Raw genomic sequence first — 15710 nt, 5'->3', positions numbered from 1 at the left:
AATGTATTATTCAGAAATGTTAGAAATTAGGATTTACAGTAGTTTCTATCCTATATTATAATTTAATGATAAATGGATATATTACTGTTACGACCGTTCGCGGAGAGACGCGGTCTTGAGGAACGCGTCAGCGAGAGGCGTAAATTCTCGCTACGATTCGGCTAATCGACGCCGCGAAATGGTCGCTCCCCGTGTTTCGATTACGATAACCAGAGTGGTTCAATGAATGCAACTGTATTCTACAGTTGTAGAATATATATATATATATATATATATATATATATATATATATATATTTATTATTATATATTATTATTATATATATATATATATATATATATTATTATATATATATATATATATATATATATATATATATATATTTATTTATATCAGATTAACACTTACAACTTATACAGAAAGTATTGGTTTTAATCGTATCGAAAGTTACCGCTAGAATGTTCGAGTGAGACCTTGTAAAATGCGACTGATTTGGATGCGACCGTACAGATAGAGTTTTCGAATACGACTGATCATTTAGAATGTTCGATTGCGATTGACTGTCTTAGACCGATTCTTTGTCTTTCGGGGAGACAACCCCCACTACCCTAGGATCACGCCACCGCACGCGCCAATGATCACGTAGGCCGACTTCTTCGTAAAATTAAACAGATCTCAATCGAAGTTTCTGGAACTCACGGCCAGGCGGCAACCATACACTCGTCGATACATTGTATTGATATACGACACCGGTGGACCGCTGGCGACAGTTAGAAACACGATCCATACTAAACCTCGCGGCGCATCAGCACCATCCGTAACAGAACGAATATTTCCGGAATAAACAATAAGGATGGGTCCTTGAGATTATTGAAGGCGCGCCGCGATAATGTGCGGACATCTGATTGCCAGCTTGCCCGCGGTAGGTGGTCCGGTCGAGGAGAGTGTCACTCGACGTAACAATTACAGTGGATGAACTTAATACAGTAGTATTGAATGGTCTTGACTCTTGACTCTTATAAGATAATGAAGACGGGGCAAAGCAAGGAGAAAGAGGTCGAGGGAAGGAGAAGAAGAAGAAGAGATTGAACAGGGTGCATAATGAGACCAACCAGAAGTAATGTAGTGCTGGGTTGGTTACACAATACCAGGGAAGGGGAGAATGAGGAGTTTCTAGTGGGTAGAGGCGTTTACATCTTGCCGAATCCTTGCTAACGCGCCCCCGGGTATGAGTAATTGCATTTTCCCCCTCTTTCCAAAAAAAAAAGGTATATATGTATATAATCTTTTATAACATATCATATCAAATTCTTTTTTCTTCTATTAGGCAAAAAGTAAGTTATTAATACTCATCATGGGACACCCTGGGATATTGTAAAATATCACATGACATCATGTAATGTGTAAGCATGTAAGTTAGTTGCTTTTCTTTCTCTTTTCATGACCTTAAATTGTCTGTTTAAGCTATTTATAGATTGTGTTGCTACTTTTGAATAGTATGTATATATAAGTATAAAATTCTATACTTCCTTTGCGATTATAGAATTATAGAATATTTGTAATTTCTTAGGAGACTTCAGCTTTAATTTTAATTCAAACCGCTACTATATCGAATCGATAACGTCGCATGTGATACAAAAATGGTAAGGACGTCAAGTGACCTCCAGGACGAGGAACGCGAAGAACTATTACATGCCTTGTCTTTTCTACTCTTCGCCTGTGTCACGGTGATCTCGGAATATAGAATAATCATATTTTACATACCAGTTCGCATACCATAGTCATCAAAACTACAATTAAGCAGTAACAGCATACCCGTGTGCCGGCATTCAGCGATAACCCCTCCACAGGAGCCAAACCCTTGATATAAAAATCCTCCCAAGTCAGCACTCGAAATTCCATTCCATTCCATTCCGTTCCGTTCCATTCCATTCCATTCCTATTTCTGTTCTGTTTATCTGACATACTGTACCGTTACTCTGTCAGTTTTGTAATAAATTGTGAAACAACTATCAATTATTATTAATTGGAGTACGAATCTTTCACCTTACGCGCGGAACGTGAAATAATCTCGAACCGACGCGACACCTGTAATGTTAAGCACGTGTTACCGGTATTTCATTGGCGAGGAGTTAATGCGCATATGCATGTAGATATTTTTTTAATCTTAATCAAGCAGTTTGTATACCTTGATACCAGTGTTTGATATTTGGACTCCTTTTATATTAAGAAATATCGGCAGTTTACTGATGTAAACAATACTGACGTTTTAATTATAAAATACAAGCGATGGATCATTTTACCACACAAAGTGCAAAAAATCGTATGTATTACATACTAAATATCATATTTATGATATTTCAAATAAGCTTTGATAATTTTATGTCATTTATGTCATTAAGCATACCTAAACTTACGTAAATTCAATATAATTAAAAGTTAGAAACATCATAATATGGATCAATAGTAATAAATTATTATTCTAGATTCAACTCAAATAAAAACTAAGACTAAAACAAAAAAAAGGAAAATGTTTCCTAGAAGAAATGTGTATCATAATTTACAGTATATGAAGAAAGAATTAACTATTTCTTTGTATAATACATCTTCATGTTTACCAAGTTATAAAAGTTATACAAGTTTGAAACAATGTCTTTTCAACAAGGCTGAGACTGGAAAAGAAATATATCAGTTTATTCTAGAAAGAACTATGAAAAATAATATTGTTGCTGATTATGAAGGTTCTATTCCACTTGTTTCTCCGCTTTTAGAGCAATTTAAAAAGAGACATACAAAATTTCATTATTTTAGTGTTATGAAGCATTTAACCCAGAAACAAGAATCCAGTGAAGTAACGTCAGAATGCGAATATCAGGTTAATAAGAAGCAATTAAAGTTATTTTTTGATCTTATATTCTCTAAAGTAATTCCTCTGGATCTGTTTGGAAAGTTACGGAATTTAAAAAAAATAAAACTAGCTATGTTTCACTTACTGGACACACCATGCTTTAAATCATTTAATTTGACACCTTTTATTGAAAAATTAGATGTACGTAACAGCATTCTTTTAACAAAATTAATTACATTCAATGAATTTGCAGTATGAAAATATGCTTATATGTTTTAGATCTCTAGTATTACATGGCTGCAAGGTATTAAAACTACAAGGATACAATGGTACATTATAGCAAAACTTGTAAAATGGCTTTTTGTTGGATTTCTTTTAAAGATATTATACACTTATTTTCATATGACATTAGCTTCTAAAAATAATGAAAGATTATATATTATGCGTTCAATTTGGAACTCCATTCAAAGGAAATTTATTAAGAAAGGAAAACGTTCAAATACCTTGCAACCTGATATTAACTATAAGGGATGGAAGCCACCAATAGGCAGATATGTATTGATTCCTAAAAATTCTGATGTGCGACCTATATTTAAGCCAGAGTACGTTAAACCAAAGTATGTAATCAAATTGTATTTAAACATGAGTATATTGTTTCATATTCTAGAAAGAAAATTGATTATAAAATTGTGTTGTAGATATTATACCATTGACCATAAGAATCCTGAGACAAATCATTTGAATCTAATATTTAAATTTTTAAAACAATTGCATACTACAATATATGGAAACACTAATTTTGGAAACGAATGGGAATCAATTGTTCAACATAAACGTAATGAAGGAACAACACATTTATATTTTGTGTCTTGTGATGTAACAAATGCTTTTGGTTCTATAATACAAGGTATAATTATTCCCAACTTTAAATATTTGATATATGTACAAATAGGTGCTAACATTTTTATTTTATACTATAGAGGAATTATATAACATTATAAAATCACTCTGTAAAGATCTTCCTGAAAATTTGATACTCAAGTATTATGCAGTTAAAAGTAAAAAATTTGTGGAGGAGATTGTATGTTATAAACAATATTTCTCTGATCCAAATTTATTATTACCTTTAGTACCTGGTACATTATATTCAAATACAAATATGAGATGGCAACAAGTAAAAAAAAAATGGCTATTAGAAAAAATTTCACAAGTTATTTTTCAACAAAGAGTATGAAAAACAAAATTTGATGAAAATTATGTAATTAAAATACTATAAATACTATTTAAAATTGGTGTTTAAACCTACAAAACATAATATTTTGATTTATAGGTAAAAATAAATGAAGAGGTTCATGTTATAACAAAAGGAGTTGTTCAAGGTGCAATTACATCATCAGTTTTATCAGATATATATTATAATTTTGTATTACATAAAGCAATGTCAACATACTTAACAAGTGGAAAAATTATAAAATATGTAGATGACATTTTATATGTCACTAAAAGTGAAAGTGTTGCAAGACAGTAAGATACAAAATCACTTAATAAGTTCATAATTAAAAAGTTCAAAAAAATATATTTTATTAATCATTTTATTTTGTGGAATAGATTTTTACAACTTACAAAAGAAGGAATCCCACAGTATAATTGTTACTTTAAACCGTCAAAGACTCGTACTAATGTTGTGGCTTGCGATGGAAACATAGCTGTGGACAATATTGCTTACATTGGCTATGAAATTAATTGTACTACTTTAGAAGTAGAATATAAACATTCACATACCAATTTCAGTCATGCAATAAAAGTTTCTAAAAAGGATGATTTACCTCCTCTAGTGTAAGTAATTGTGTAAACACACATATATTATGAATATTATGATAAAAAGTATACTACTACATAATTACAATATATGTATATTTTGTAGTATTTCATACAGATTTTAGCTATAAATTTTTTTCAGATATTTAAGAAAGCGGTTAAGTAATATAGCACGTTTGAAATTATCAAAATTTATTTTGAACAGAACAATTAATTCTGAAAACACTATAATGAGAATCATAAAACGAGCATGCTTATTACAGGCAGAATATACTCGCTTTTTGATAAAAGAGTTATTTGATAATAAGCCAAGAAATATCCAAGATATACTTTTAGTTATGCAAAATATTGATAAACGAATTGCAAGACACATTATAAAAACATCTTTAATAGGTAAGATATATTACACTTGATTATTAATTATTATGCGATATTACGAAATATTATTATATATAGTTACTCGTATAACCAATCAAACATTCTATAAAACAGAATAACGTTTTAAAAATTGGACCAAATGTCTTGAGTTTTTGTGAAAATTTATGAGGAATCGTTTACTAGATGATGTATGAAGAAAGTTTTGAAAACAATGCGACTGGTCGGAATCGCGAAGAAAATAGTAAAGGTTTCTTTTTACAAATTTGTATCTGGACCTGTAATGAAATTTAAACCATACGTTAGTTATATACATGTTAAATATATAATCGCAATCAATTATAGTTTCTATAAGCTATAAACGGTTAAAAGTGAAAAAACCGCAGTTTGCCGCGACTTTCGGCTCAGAATCTAAAGATACTTACATCTTTCGATGGCTGTCGCTTGTTTCCACATCAACCTATTTCGATAAAATCTTCAGCATATATGTATAGGTATGTATAGGTGTTCGGCTGCACGTGTAAAAATTTTAAGGGGTGATTCTTGAAGCTAAAATAAGATGAAAATCTACAATAAAAAAATTGCGTTTTCAGTTCCAAAAAAATTTCAAACCTCCTTACACGAACGAAAGTAGATTAACCTAAGCAGCAGGATGTTCAGGGATCCTCAAATCGAACGGTACATAGGCAGCCGTTTAGCTCGTACAAATCGTAGAGAAGAAGATTATGACATTTGAAGACGTAAACCATCTTGCGCCTTTGTAAAAAAAAAAAAAAATAAAATAAATAAAAATAATAATAAAATAAAAAAATTTCATACACACACCGTAATCGTCTCAACCAGATCACAGACACAAAAACGAACTGTTTACAGAGAAATTGTAACGAAAATAGCAATCGTTTTATACTAGAATAAACGTACAATATAGCCTGTTTTCTCACAAAGTACATGCTAAGCACGGTACATACAATACGATCTATATACATTATATATACGATCTATACGATTTATACGATTATAATACGATCTATATACACCGTACATACCCAAATCACTTGCCTTAGAACTAAATAAAAGTTTAAGAAATAACAAAGAATACAAAAGTAAAGGAAATAAATAAGTTCGAAAAACTAAAAATAAAAAGGCCCAAAAAAATCTACAGCAGAATAACTTGAACTTATATTGAATCTACAATTAACTTCAACTTTATGTTTATGCAATTCTCTTAACGTTTTTTTTTTTTTTGACTGTGGCGAAATGATTCTGTCTTTCTAGAACTGTTTTACCTTCTTACTAAATTTCTAAAATCGCCAAAACAGGTTACGTAACAACGTAGTAGTGGAGAGTCCGTTCAAAAAAAAATTACGATATTTTTCGTCCACACTTTCGTTTTTTTTGTGTGGGTGGGTATGCCTTGAGAACTGCCTTGCAAAGATAGTATCATTTCGGCAACGAAAGCAATAACTTAAAAGAGCTACTCAACGCAATAAATATAACTTTACATTTGGTTGTACATTATATTGAAGTAATTCACACTTCTAGGAAAACTCTACATCTGCTCTATTATTTAGTTTTCTTGGTCTTCGAAGCCATTAAGAGTTGTCTAGTACTAAATCAATTTGAAGGGCCTCTCAGAGTCATAGTCTTTTTTAACATGACTTATACAGATGGTGCAGCAGGGTATAAACAGGGTATTTACCCACATTTAGTAGCACATCAAGAATACTTAATGCGTATGTAATTTTTCTGTGGACATCCGCTAACGAGACGATTATGGTGCGTGTATGAAATTTGTATAAACATCGTTTATATGCTATTATTTATTATTTGTGGAGACAAAGGATTAAAGAAAACATTAATCTTCTTTACTCGAAAATTCCACGAGGCGGTTTTCGATATGCTGTTATGGATTTTAATGAATAAGCAGGTATAATGTTTAATCTACGATTTTTCTTACAAAACATCGTGCAGGATGGTTTACGTCTTTAAATGTCTTAGTTTTTTTCTCTGTGATTTGTACGAAGTAAGCTGCTGTCCATATACCATTCGATTTGAGGATCCCTGTGCACCCCGCTGTTTAGGTTGACCTACTTTCGTTCGTGTAAGGAAGATTGCTCCTGTACAGGGATATTTCGGTCAATTTTTATTTGTCAGTAACTAATAAAAAACAAAGCTGAAAACACTACTTTTTTGTTCTAGATTTTCATCTTATTTCAGCTTCAAGAATCATCCCTTAAAATTTTTACAATTACAGCCGGACACCCATACATATATACGTACAACTGACATAAATTTAAAAAATTTGTAGTTTAAATATTCATTACAATTATTTGGGCGACCTCTACTTTGTTCTTTGCGATTCCGACCGATTGCAAATTTTTTCAAAATTTTCTTTACGCGTCATCTAGTAAAGTATTCTTCCTAATTTTTCACAAAAGCTCAAGTCGTTTGGTCCAATGTCCAAAACGTTATTCTGTTTGATAGCGTGTTTAATCGGTTATGTGAGTAACTGTACATAAATATCAATGTTTATTTTAGGTGAGATAGAAACAATAGATAAATCAAGTTTCAAAAAATGGAATCACAAAATTTTACACATCTTATGGATGTCTTACAAAACAGTCTTTATGAAGGATAAAATTTTACAACCAAAATTTATTAGATACTTTTCACAACGTAAAAAAATACAAGTAAACAAATCTCATAAATTATAATATCATTCCAATATATTTATATATTCTATATTTCTATTTTTATAAAATTATATGTGCAGTATTAAATATATGAATTTACGAAATATATTAAATATATTAAACTATTACTATCCAGAATCATGCGTAAATTAGGCAGTAGGGTGCACATGAAGATTTATACGCTCCCATCGATTCTTGCGTACATCGCGTCTGCATAGGTCCAGCTCTAGATTATCAATTTGCTATCTATGACAATGTCGTCGATCATCAATAATATATTTGTCGGGTTGACGTTAGGGGCGTATAATGAATCTTCACCAGTGTTGTTCATGGTTGTCGCACAGATATTTATTACACAAGTATGGCTGATACAAGATTGACAAACGGACGCGGTAGCTGGACGCTAATGACAATGGCCCTAAGTTCGATATAGCGAATCCACGGTCAACGGGATGACGAATATACTTTGCTTCAAAGTCTAAGTCGTACTCAACTTACTACTCGTGATACTAGGAACGCTTGATTGACTCTTAGCTAATCAGATTGCCAGAAAAGAATGACTTTCCGTCGCGACGACGCTGCGGAGGAAAACTATGACGGGGTGTGCCTAAGGGCACGAGATCATCGGATTCGTCAAAGAAAGCCTCCACTCGGAGGGTGAGGGAAATAGGCGCTGCTGTTAATTGGTCAATTTCTATGTTGGCGGTTAGAAAAGGATGCTAGCCGCCCTAGAGAGAGAGTTCCTAGCAGGCAACGTCGTACGTGACCAAATCAGGCTTTCCCATAACTTCCCGCAATAGGTGACAGATTTACAGGCTGATAGAATAAAGACTGTTTGTCAATCTGAAGGACTTTAGTTAACTAAGTCCTAAGATTTGTAACGGTTCCTCAGGTTATCTGAACATAAACTGTAAACGATGCATCGGCATCTGGCGATCATCTGGCCCAAAGAATGGGGTCTGTGTGTGGCGAGCTGCGGGGCTGTTGGAATGTATTATTGTCAAGTGTCTGTACTGCCAATTCTTTAAAGGAAAGCTATGTTACTTTATATCTCTGTTAGGTGAAACGTTCATCCCGTGACCGTGGCTACGCTCGGCGACCGGTTGTCGCCTCGAGCCTAAACTCATTGTCTCAAGTTTCGAATGACTGTGTCTGGGTTATTTCGTAAATGCTACAGTATTGAGGCTTTTCCAAATAATTCCAACGGGGGGGACCCGGTGTCCTTTCATCTCCGACATATTATTATCAAATAATTATGATTATAATATATGTATTATAACTATAATTATGCTGCGTTGCTGCAACGTCCACGTGTCACGTGATAGTCTGTCTAAAATAAACAATTCCTATTGAAAAGAAAGTATCGTTTTAAGCCGACTTCGTTTGTTTCTTCGCGGAATTCTTTGACAGAGAATCGCAGCTATGTTGCAGCCCGACCACCAACCGAGCGTATATTCATGTATTTACCGACAAATACAATACATAGTACTATGCATAGTTTCGTATATGCAATTGTTCACAGGGCTTTTATTCAAATGAATTATTTCCTTATAGGAAAAATAATAAGACACACTAATGTTTAAAGCTTGATAAGTGTACCCCAAACTATATAACACTACAAGAAGTAAAAATCTAAGAATTAAGGACAGGAATTAGGGCGCTTAAATTCGATGAAAAGGTAGCACCTTTTCAGGAAGTCAGAAGGCAGGATATTATTCAAGGGAAGTATAGAGGAAGTGAGAGATGGAAGATTAAAGACAAGAAGTATTAGGGAGCGAATGAAATAGTTAAATAGGAATGGCTTCAGAGAGAAAGAGAGAGGAGAGATGAGGAAGGAAGAAGACATTTATGCAAAATTGACGAGGAGAGATAGCCAGGTGCGTGGGCACCTGCATTATAACAGATTAAATAATAGTAGGTAAGCTAGGTTAAGATGCGGTAGTGTAGAAGAAGTGGGTAGATTCTGGCTAGAAGAAAACAGAGGAAAGTGTATGTAGTAAAGTAGATAGACCGAGAGATAGCCTGGGAAGCGTAAGAGACGGAAGGTACTGCAAAGAAACAATAAATTGGCTAAGGGGTTTAGAAAAAAAAAGGAAGATAAACAAAACCAAAGATAGGGTTAGGTAATGATAAAGTAGAAATAGAGTACAATAGGTTAACTAAATAAGCAATTAGTTAACCAAGAAGCGATAGCAAAGCAGATGTGATAAGTATGGAAGGATTAATGAAAGAAGTTGTAAGTCAAATTCATTTCTAAATTGATGAGAACGAAATTAAATAAATAATAATAATAGTAAGACATGCAAAAGATCGATGTAAGTGAACGATGGCATGACGTTGTTTCCGATCTCGTGACTTGATAGCTTTATATCTTTAATTATGCAATACACGAAGATATACATGTCTTGTACAGAGTGCGAGGAAATTATATACTGCGACCACCATAGTGTGATTCTACACCCATAGTCTGGTCGAGATCACAGAACAGATCGATTCGCATCCATTGGTGTAAAGAAAAACCTGTTATCGCTCTCGTTTGTACTTCTCCATTAATGAATATATGAAGCACAACTTGAGGTGTAGGAGTGTGTCACTGGACAGTGATGTGAATAATTCGCGGAGGAGGCCTTATAGAATTCAACGCGCTCAAGCATTACAAAGGAGGAGATAGACATGTGCCATAGACAAAACGAAAAGAAAATCAGCCCCAGATAAGAATAGGATAGATTTCAAAATTTTACAAGAACAGGTATACGCTACGGGAATATCTGAATAATCCACAATGAGATTTGGGAAAATACAAGATACCAAACGAATGCAAGAAAGAATGTAATAATTTTCCTGAAGAAACTGAAAAAAAGTATTGAGATCAATAACCTTGACAGATTTCATAGGAAAGATACTGGAAAAAATTATAAACAGCAGATTAGTAGACGGGGTAGAAAGAAACAAAGTAATGGATGGAGAAACAGGGGCACAATGGAAATCTATATATCCAATTCTTCTACAAGTCCACTGATAGAAATAGAGTACAAACAGATAAACTGCACCACGCAGATCTAAGAGCAGCCATAGGTTATAGAATCATAACTCCATCAAATATAATGAACATAGAGGCTGGCATAATGGATATGGAAAGCAGGGCGGAATTTATAGCAGAAAAATATATTACAAAAAAAAAAGACTCGGCCCGAAGGTTGAAATAATAGATCTAATAAAGAAGCTAAATTAAAATTAAGCTTTACAAAATGTACAATTTAGATAGTTCATACGATAGTCTTCGACGTAATCTGAACCTTTGTACCCCGGTTACAAAAGTGATTGTATCATAGCGTGGCCGCAAATACGCTACGTACCAGATAAATGAGCGAAGGAAACAATTACACATCATTCCTCATTGATTGTTACTTGATTAGAACTAGTTTCTAAAAAAACTTTAAGGAACTATGAGAATTGTACCAAATACCAGTCTATTAACCTAATGCTATCTAATTTAACTAAACCTACTGACAGAAGGTTAATTTGGCGTCCGAAATGCCGCCGATTGAAAAATAGAAATTAATTTAAATATAGTCATGATAGATATCATTTTGTTCATAAGATTCTCGACAATCCAACTGAAACTATCTCATAACAAAGAAATAAAAAATATAAAAGCTATGTGTTTTTCTTATTTTGACTATTTATTAATAATTGTGTCATCATTGGTACGAGTCATAGGTAACACCGGGAATTGTTTCGCGCAATCAGTTCTATGGAATAACCGCGATAGCTAGCAAACCAAGTCGTTTAAAGAAATTTTGTGTTCACTAAGTGTGTATGCGTATACAAAATTACGACTTCAACAGACTTCGATAAAGTTGAACGGTCTAGATCAAGATGAAAAGAGCCGAAGGGTAGGGTTACTCCTATTTACAGTGCTGGACAAAAGTATTGGCACAGCAAGATTGTTATGATACAAATGCTTATAACTATTAAACAAATTGATTTAAACAAAAAACTTTTTGACGTATTTATTTATTATCTATCCTAGTTTATTACATAACAAGAGCAACAATATAAATAAAATAATACGCAAAATAATAACAAAAATATATTTTTTGGACATTTTATGGGTGGACAAAAGTATTGGCACAGTAGAATATTTACGCTTATAACTAATTACATAATAAACTTCTAATATTTTGTTGGCAGTCCTTTTCTTTTAAGGACTTCCTTTAATCTTCTTAATTATAACACTCGATCAGTGAAACTGGAGACTTCAGTTATTAAACAACAAAAAACCAAGAAAGAGTAATAATGTCTAGAAAAACGAAAGAAACCACAATTGAAGAAAGAAAAATAATATTAAATTTATATAAGATGAATAAATCTTACAACGAAATTGCACAAATCATAAACAGAAGTCGTTTTACTGTGCGTTCAGTCATAAAACGCTTTAAAAGTGAAGAAAATCTAGAGAATCAAATTAGGAGTGGTCGCCCTTCTAAGGTAACAATTCGAGAAAAAAGGAAAATCGTAAATATTGTAAAGAAGGATCCAAAAACTAATTCGACTGAAATTGCTTCGATGTTAAAAGCTGAGTGTGAAAAAGAAGTAAGTACCAAAACTGTACGTAGGGTATTGAAGGATGCCGGTTATTCTGCCCGTGCAGCACGAAGAAAGCCCTACATCAGTAAAATAAACCAAAAGAAAAGAGTGGAATTCGCGAAAGAGTTTGTTACGAAAGATACTGATTTTTGGGAAAAGATCATGTTTTCAGATGAAAGTAAGTTTAATATTTTTAAATCTGACGGCAGAATATTAGTATGGCGAAAACCCAACACAGAGATGGACGAACTGAATCTGCAAGCCACCATGAAACATGGGGGTGGTGGTTTAATGGTGTGGGGATGTATGGCATCATCGGGTGTAGGAGAACTTATATTCATTGATGAGATAATGGATAAATATGTATATTTAAATATACTCAAGCAAAATCTTTTGAAAAGTACTCAAAAATTAAACCTCCCCAGGGATTTCTATTTTCAGCAGGATCGAGATCCTAAACATATGGCGTATATTGTTCGTCAGTGGATAATATATAATACTGCCCACACATTAAACACACCACCTCAAAGTTCCGATATGAATCCCATTGAGCACGTGTGGAACGAATTGGAAAAAAGAATTAGGAAACATAATATCACAAGCAAGTCTGAACTGAAGAAAGTTCTTCTGCAGGAATGGAGCAATATTGTACCTGAATTCACTAAAAAATTAGTCCACTCGATGCCCAGAAGATTAAAGGAAGTCCTTAAAAGAAAAGGACTGCCAACAAAATATTAGAAGTTTATTATGTAATTAGTTATAAGCGTAAATATTCTACTGTGCCAATACTTTTGTCCACCCATAAAATGTTCAAAAAATATATTTTTGTTATTATTTTGCGTATTATTTTATTTATATTGTTGCTCTTGTTATGTAATAAACTAGGATAGATAATAAATAAATACGTCAAAAAGTTTTTTGTTTAAATCAATTTGTTTAATAGTTATAAGCATTTGTATCATAACAATCTTGCTGTGCCAATACTTTTGTCCAGCACTGTATATGTCGTAGGTATCGGCTCAAGACCGCCTGACTTTTTCCAAGTCCGTCCAATACCGAGCGGTTCGGAGGGTTCTCTATCTCTGTCTTTCTTCGGCTTCATAGTAAAGAAACGAAATAAATTTTTGAGATGAACTAAAATGCTATTATTAAATATACATTTGCAATGGAGATTGTACTATATTGTAAGTCTCATTACAATGAACAAATAATAGTAGTAATTTTATATATATTAAACTAGATCTTTTTATTACTTGAAAATGTTTTTCTTTAACTTACAATAATATTTTTTCATTTTGTGATAATAATCAATTGTAAATGTCCCATAATGCTATGTATCCATCTTTTGCAGCTGTAGCCATTATAAATTTATTATCATATGCTTTTATTCTTTCTATAGAATAACTAATATCATGTACAGTATCCTTATGTTGATTTAAAACAGCTAATGGTTTCAAAGTTTTCCAAGAATATAGTCTAATTCGACTATCCCATCCTCCTACTGCCATAATTTTAGCATCAGGTCTAATTGTAATTATAGAAGTGCCAGGATTTGTCATTGTTATTTTGTTCTTATTATGCAGTAAATGATCAACTGATAAACTAAATATCTAAAAATGTAAAATTTATATTAATATAAGAAAAACCAATTTTAGTTAGCCTTCTATTTATGAAAGTATTCAATGAAAATAAATATATTTCCAATTCAATTACTTATTATATATTTTATGCTTATTTCTTAATTTGTACCTGCATATTATTAGTGGGACCAGCAATAGCACCCTTTGATAAAGTAGTATCAAAGTCTAAAGCCATTGGACATGTCTCCACTGTTAAAGAATTTAATACTTTACTTTGTCGAACATCCCATAAGATTAACTCTCCTGCTTCATAAGCAACTAAAACTAATTTTTCATTTTTTAATGGCTTGATAGCCATTACTTCTCCCAAGTTCTTGAAATTGCAAGAATTCAATTTCAATTCTATACTAAAAGTATTTAAAGACAATATTCCAACAGTGGATTCTTTAACCGGTACGAATATTTCATTTTCAGAAAATATTTTAAACCTGTTACAGATATTTTATGAATAATTTATTTTATACAATAAGTAGAATATATATCAAGTAAATGTAACTAATTTTCCATAAAATATTACATTTAATATTTTATGTATACATATATACCTGCAATAATGACAATGTATATTAATGGATTTATATGCATTCCACTGAGTTTCTCTTTTCTTATATATTTTCATTAAACCACATTTGTGTTGTACAAGTAAGGTATCATTTCTTAAGTTTTGCAAATTTAAACAAGAATCTTCTTCTGATTTAATTTGGTATAGTTCTCTGTTTGTCTTTAACACGAAGAAGCTGCATTACAAAAATATCAGAGCAACTTTATTCTATATAGTTACCAATACATTTATGTCATAGTATCTATATCTGTCTTGTTTCAAGTTATAGCAAATTTGGAAAGTCATTTGATGAAGTGTGAGAAAAGTATCAAAGTATTTTATTTACATTTAAATTCCAGATATGAACATTGCCTTCAGCAGTGCCTGCATAGAGATGTTCCGCATTGGGCGTCATTTGAAAAAGAATACAATTCACACAATCCATATCACCCCGGAAAACATATTTTGGATCCGGTGAAGGTATCGCCATTGAAATAAGTTTTATATAAATTCCCTACTTTAATGTTTGTGATACAGTATAAATAAAGATTTTAATTACAAGTTTTATGTAGGAATATATATAAATACACAAGCCAATAAATAAATTTATCACATTACAGTAATTTTTACAAAAGGATATTTTTTAAGTTGAATGTTTATAGCAATAAACTTAGTTTATATATTGAAATAACCACATAAAAATTCATAATTTCTGGTAATGAAGAAGAGTATATTAATCACCAAGTTTTTAATTATGTGCGTGTTTCTACATTAACAATAGTAGAGACAGAGAGGAAATGAGAGTGCTCACGCTTTAGTTGTTCCCAGACTAGTGCTGCACCATGCGGCTAAATGTTAAAGGCCTTCCACGTTAGCATATACAAGAACTTATAAAGCTAGGAATCTGCCCTGTTTAATTTTACGCTAGCATGTACAATAATACATAAATACATATACTCTATATATATATATATATGTGCTTAATAATGTAATAATGTTAACAGGCATGAAAAAACGGCTTAACAATCCCAGAATACATCTAATGTTTCTATAATAATAATCCATACATTAATGTATAAATAAAAACACTGATTTATGAATTTATCTACATACACATGTATACATATCCTAACTTAAACCTTTTTAAAATTTAGTAGCTACATCTGACGATAAGATTCAACTATCATAATCTGTGTAAGAAAATA

The 15710-nt window shown here is 32.2% G+C and overlaps 2 protein-coding genes and 1 long non-coding RNA gene across 6 annotated transcripts; 1 reads left to right on the top strand and 2 right to left on the bottom strand.

The window, feature by feature from the left end:
- Nucleotides 1–1282: 1282 nt before the first annotated feature.
- On the top strand, nucleotides 1283–7840 carry LOC132915371 (telomerase reverse transcriptase-like). 3 transcript variants are annotated; one of them, XM_060975174.1, is made up of 9 exons: nucleotides 1283–1411; nucleotides 2487–3049; nucleotides 3128–3465; nucleotides 3547–3755; nucleotides 3829–4076; nucleotides 4179–4372; nucleotides 4457–4684; nucleotides 4809–5059; nucleotides 7580–7840. In XM_060975174.1, the coding sequence occupies exons 2-9, from the start codon at nucleotides 2531–2533 to the stop codon at nucleotides 7753–7755; spliced, it is 2163 nt and encodes a 720-aa protein (XP_060831157.1). In that variant the 5' UTR covers nucleotides 1283–1411; nucleotides 2487–2530; the 3' UTR covers nucleotides 7756–7840. The 3 variants fall into 3 exon arrangements, with proteins under 3 accessions (XP_060831157.1, XP_060831158.1, XP_060831156.1); XM_060975173.1 differs by lacking the exon at nucleotides 1283–1411 and adding an exon at nucleotides 2098–2323; XM_060975175.1 differs by lacking the exon at nucleotides 2487–3049 and having other exon boundaries at nucleotides 1285–1411.
- LOC132915372 (uncharacterized) lies at nucleotides 4959–5984 on the bottom strand. Its single transcript, XR_009659840.1, has 3 exons — nucleotides 5662–5984; nucleotides 5467–5590; nucleotides 4959–5319 (listed from the first exon to the last, which is right to left on the bottom strand). It is a non-coding gene; the product is annotated as an uncharacterized LOC132915372 (long non-coding RNA).
- Nucleotides 7841–13372: 5532 nt separating the features above from the next.
- LOC132915250 (guanine nucleotide-binding protein subunit beta-like protein 1) lies at nucleotides 13373–15248 on the bottom strand. Of its 2 annotated transcripts, XM_060975058.1 has the most exons (5): nucleotides 14852–15248; nucleotides 14510–14685; nucleotides 14074–14392; nucleotides 13603–13934; nucleotides 13373–13458 (listed from the first exon to the last, which is right to left on the bottom strand). In XM_060975058.1, the coding sequence occupies exons 1-4, from the start codon at nucleotides 14993–14995 to the stop codon at nucleotides 13632–13634; spliced, it is 942 nt and encodes a 313-aa protein (XP_060831041.1). In that variant the 5' UTR covers nucleotides 14996–15248; the 3' UTR covers nucleotides 13373–13458; nucleotides 13603–13631. The 2 variants fall into 2 exon arrangements, with proteins under 2 accessions (XP_060831041.1, XP_060831039.1); XM_060975056.1 differs by lacking the exon at nucleotides 13373–13458 and having other exon boundaries at nucleotides 13556–13934.
- Between the last annotated feature and the right edge of the window lie 462 nt (nucleotides 15249–15710).

The sequence above is a fragment of the Bombus pascuorum genome, chromosome 16 (assembly GCF_905332965.1).
Source record: "Bombus pascuorum chromosome 16, iyBomPasc1.1, whole genome shotgun sequence".
NCBI classification, from domain to species: Eukaryota; Metazoa; Arthropoda; class Insecta; order Hymenoptera; family Apidae; genus Bombus; species Bombus pascuorum.
The sequence above is the reverse complement of the archived record's forward strand: the minus strand, read 5'-3'. Positions and strand labels throughout refer to the sequence as shown.

What these genes read in the sequence shown, in the direction of transcription:
- LOC132915371 (XM_060975173.1), top strand. Translation starts at nt 2,290, where the DNA reads ATGGATCATTTTACCACACAAAGTGCAAAAAATC. An exon ending in TTTTGGTTCTATAATACAAG is followed by an intron (nt 3,756 to 3,828) that starts GTATAATTATTC and finishes TTTATACTATAG; the next exon opens with AGGAATTATATAACATTATA. An exon ending in TATAAAAACATCTTTAATAG is followed by an intron (nt 5,060 to 7,579) that starts GTAAGATATATT and finishes TGTTTATTTTAG; the next exon opens with GTGAGATAGAAACAATAGAT.
- LOC132915250 (XM_060975058.1), bottom strand. Translation starts at nt 14,995, where the DNA reads ATGGCGATACCTTCACCGGATCCAAAATATGTTTTCCGGGGTGATATG. An exon ending in ATACATTGTCATTATTGCAG is followed by an intron (nt 14,393 to 14,509) that starts GTATATATGTAT and finishes TATCTGTAACAG; the next exon opens with GTTTAAAATATTTTCTGAAA. An exon ending in GTCCCACTAATAATATGCAG is followed by an intron (nt 13,935 to 14,073) that starts GTACAAATTAAG and finishes TTACATTTTTAG; the next exon opens with ATATTTAGTTTATCAGTTGA.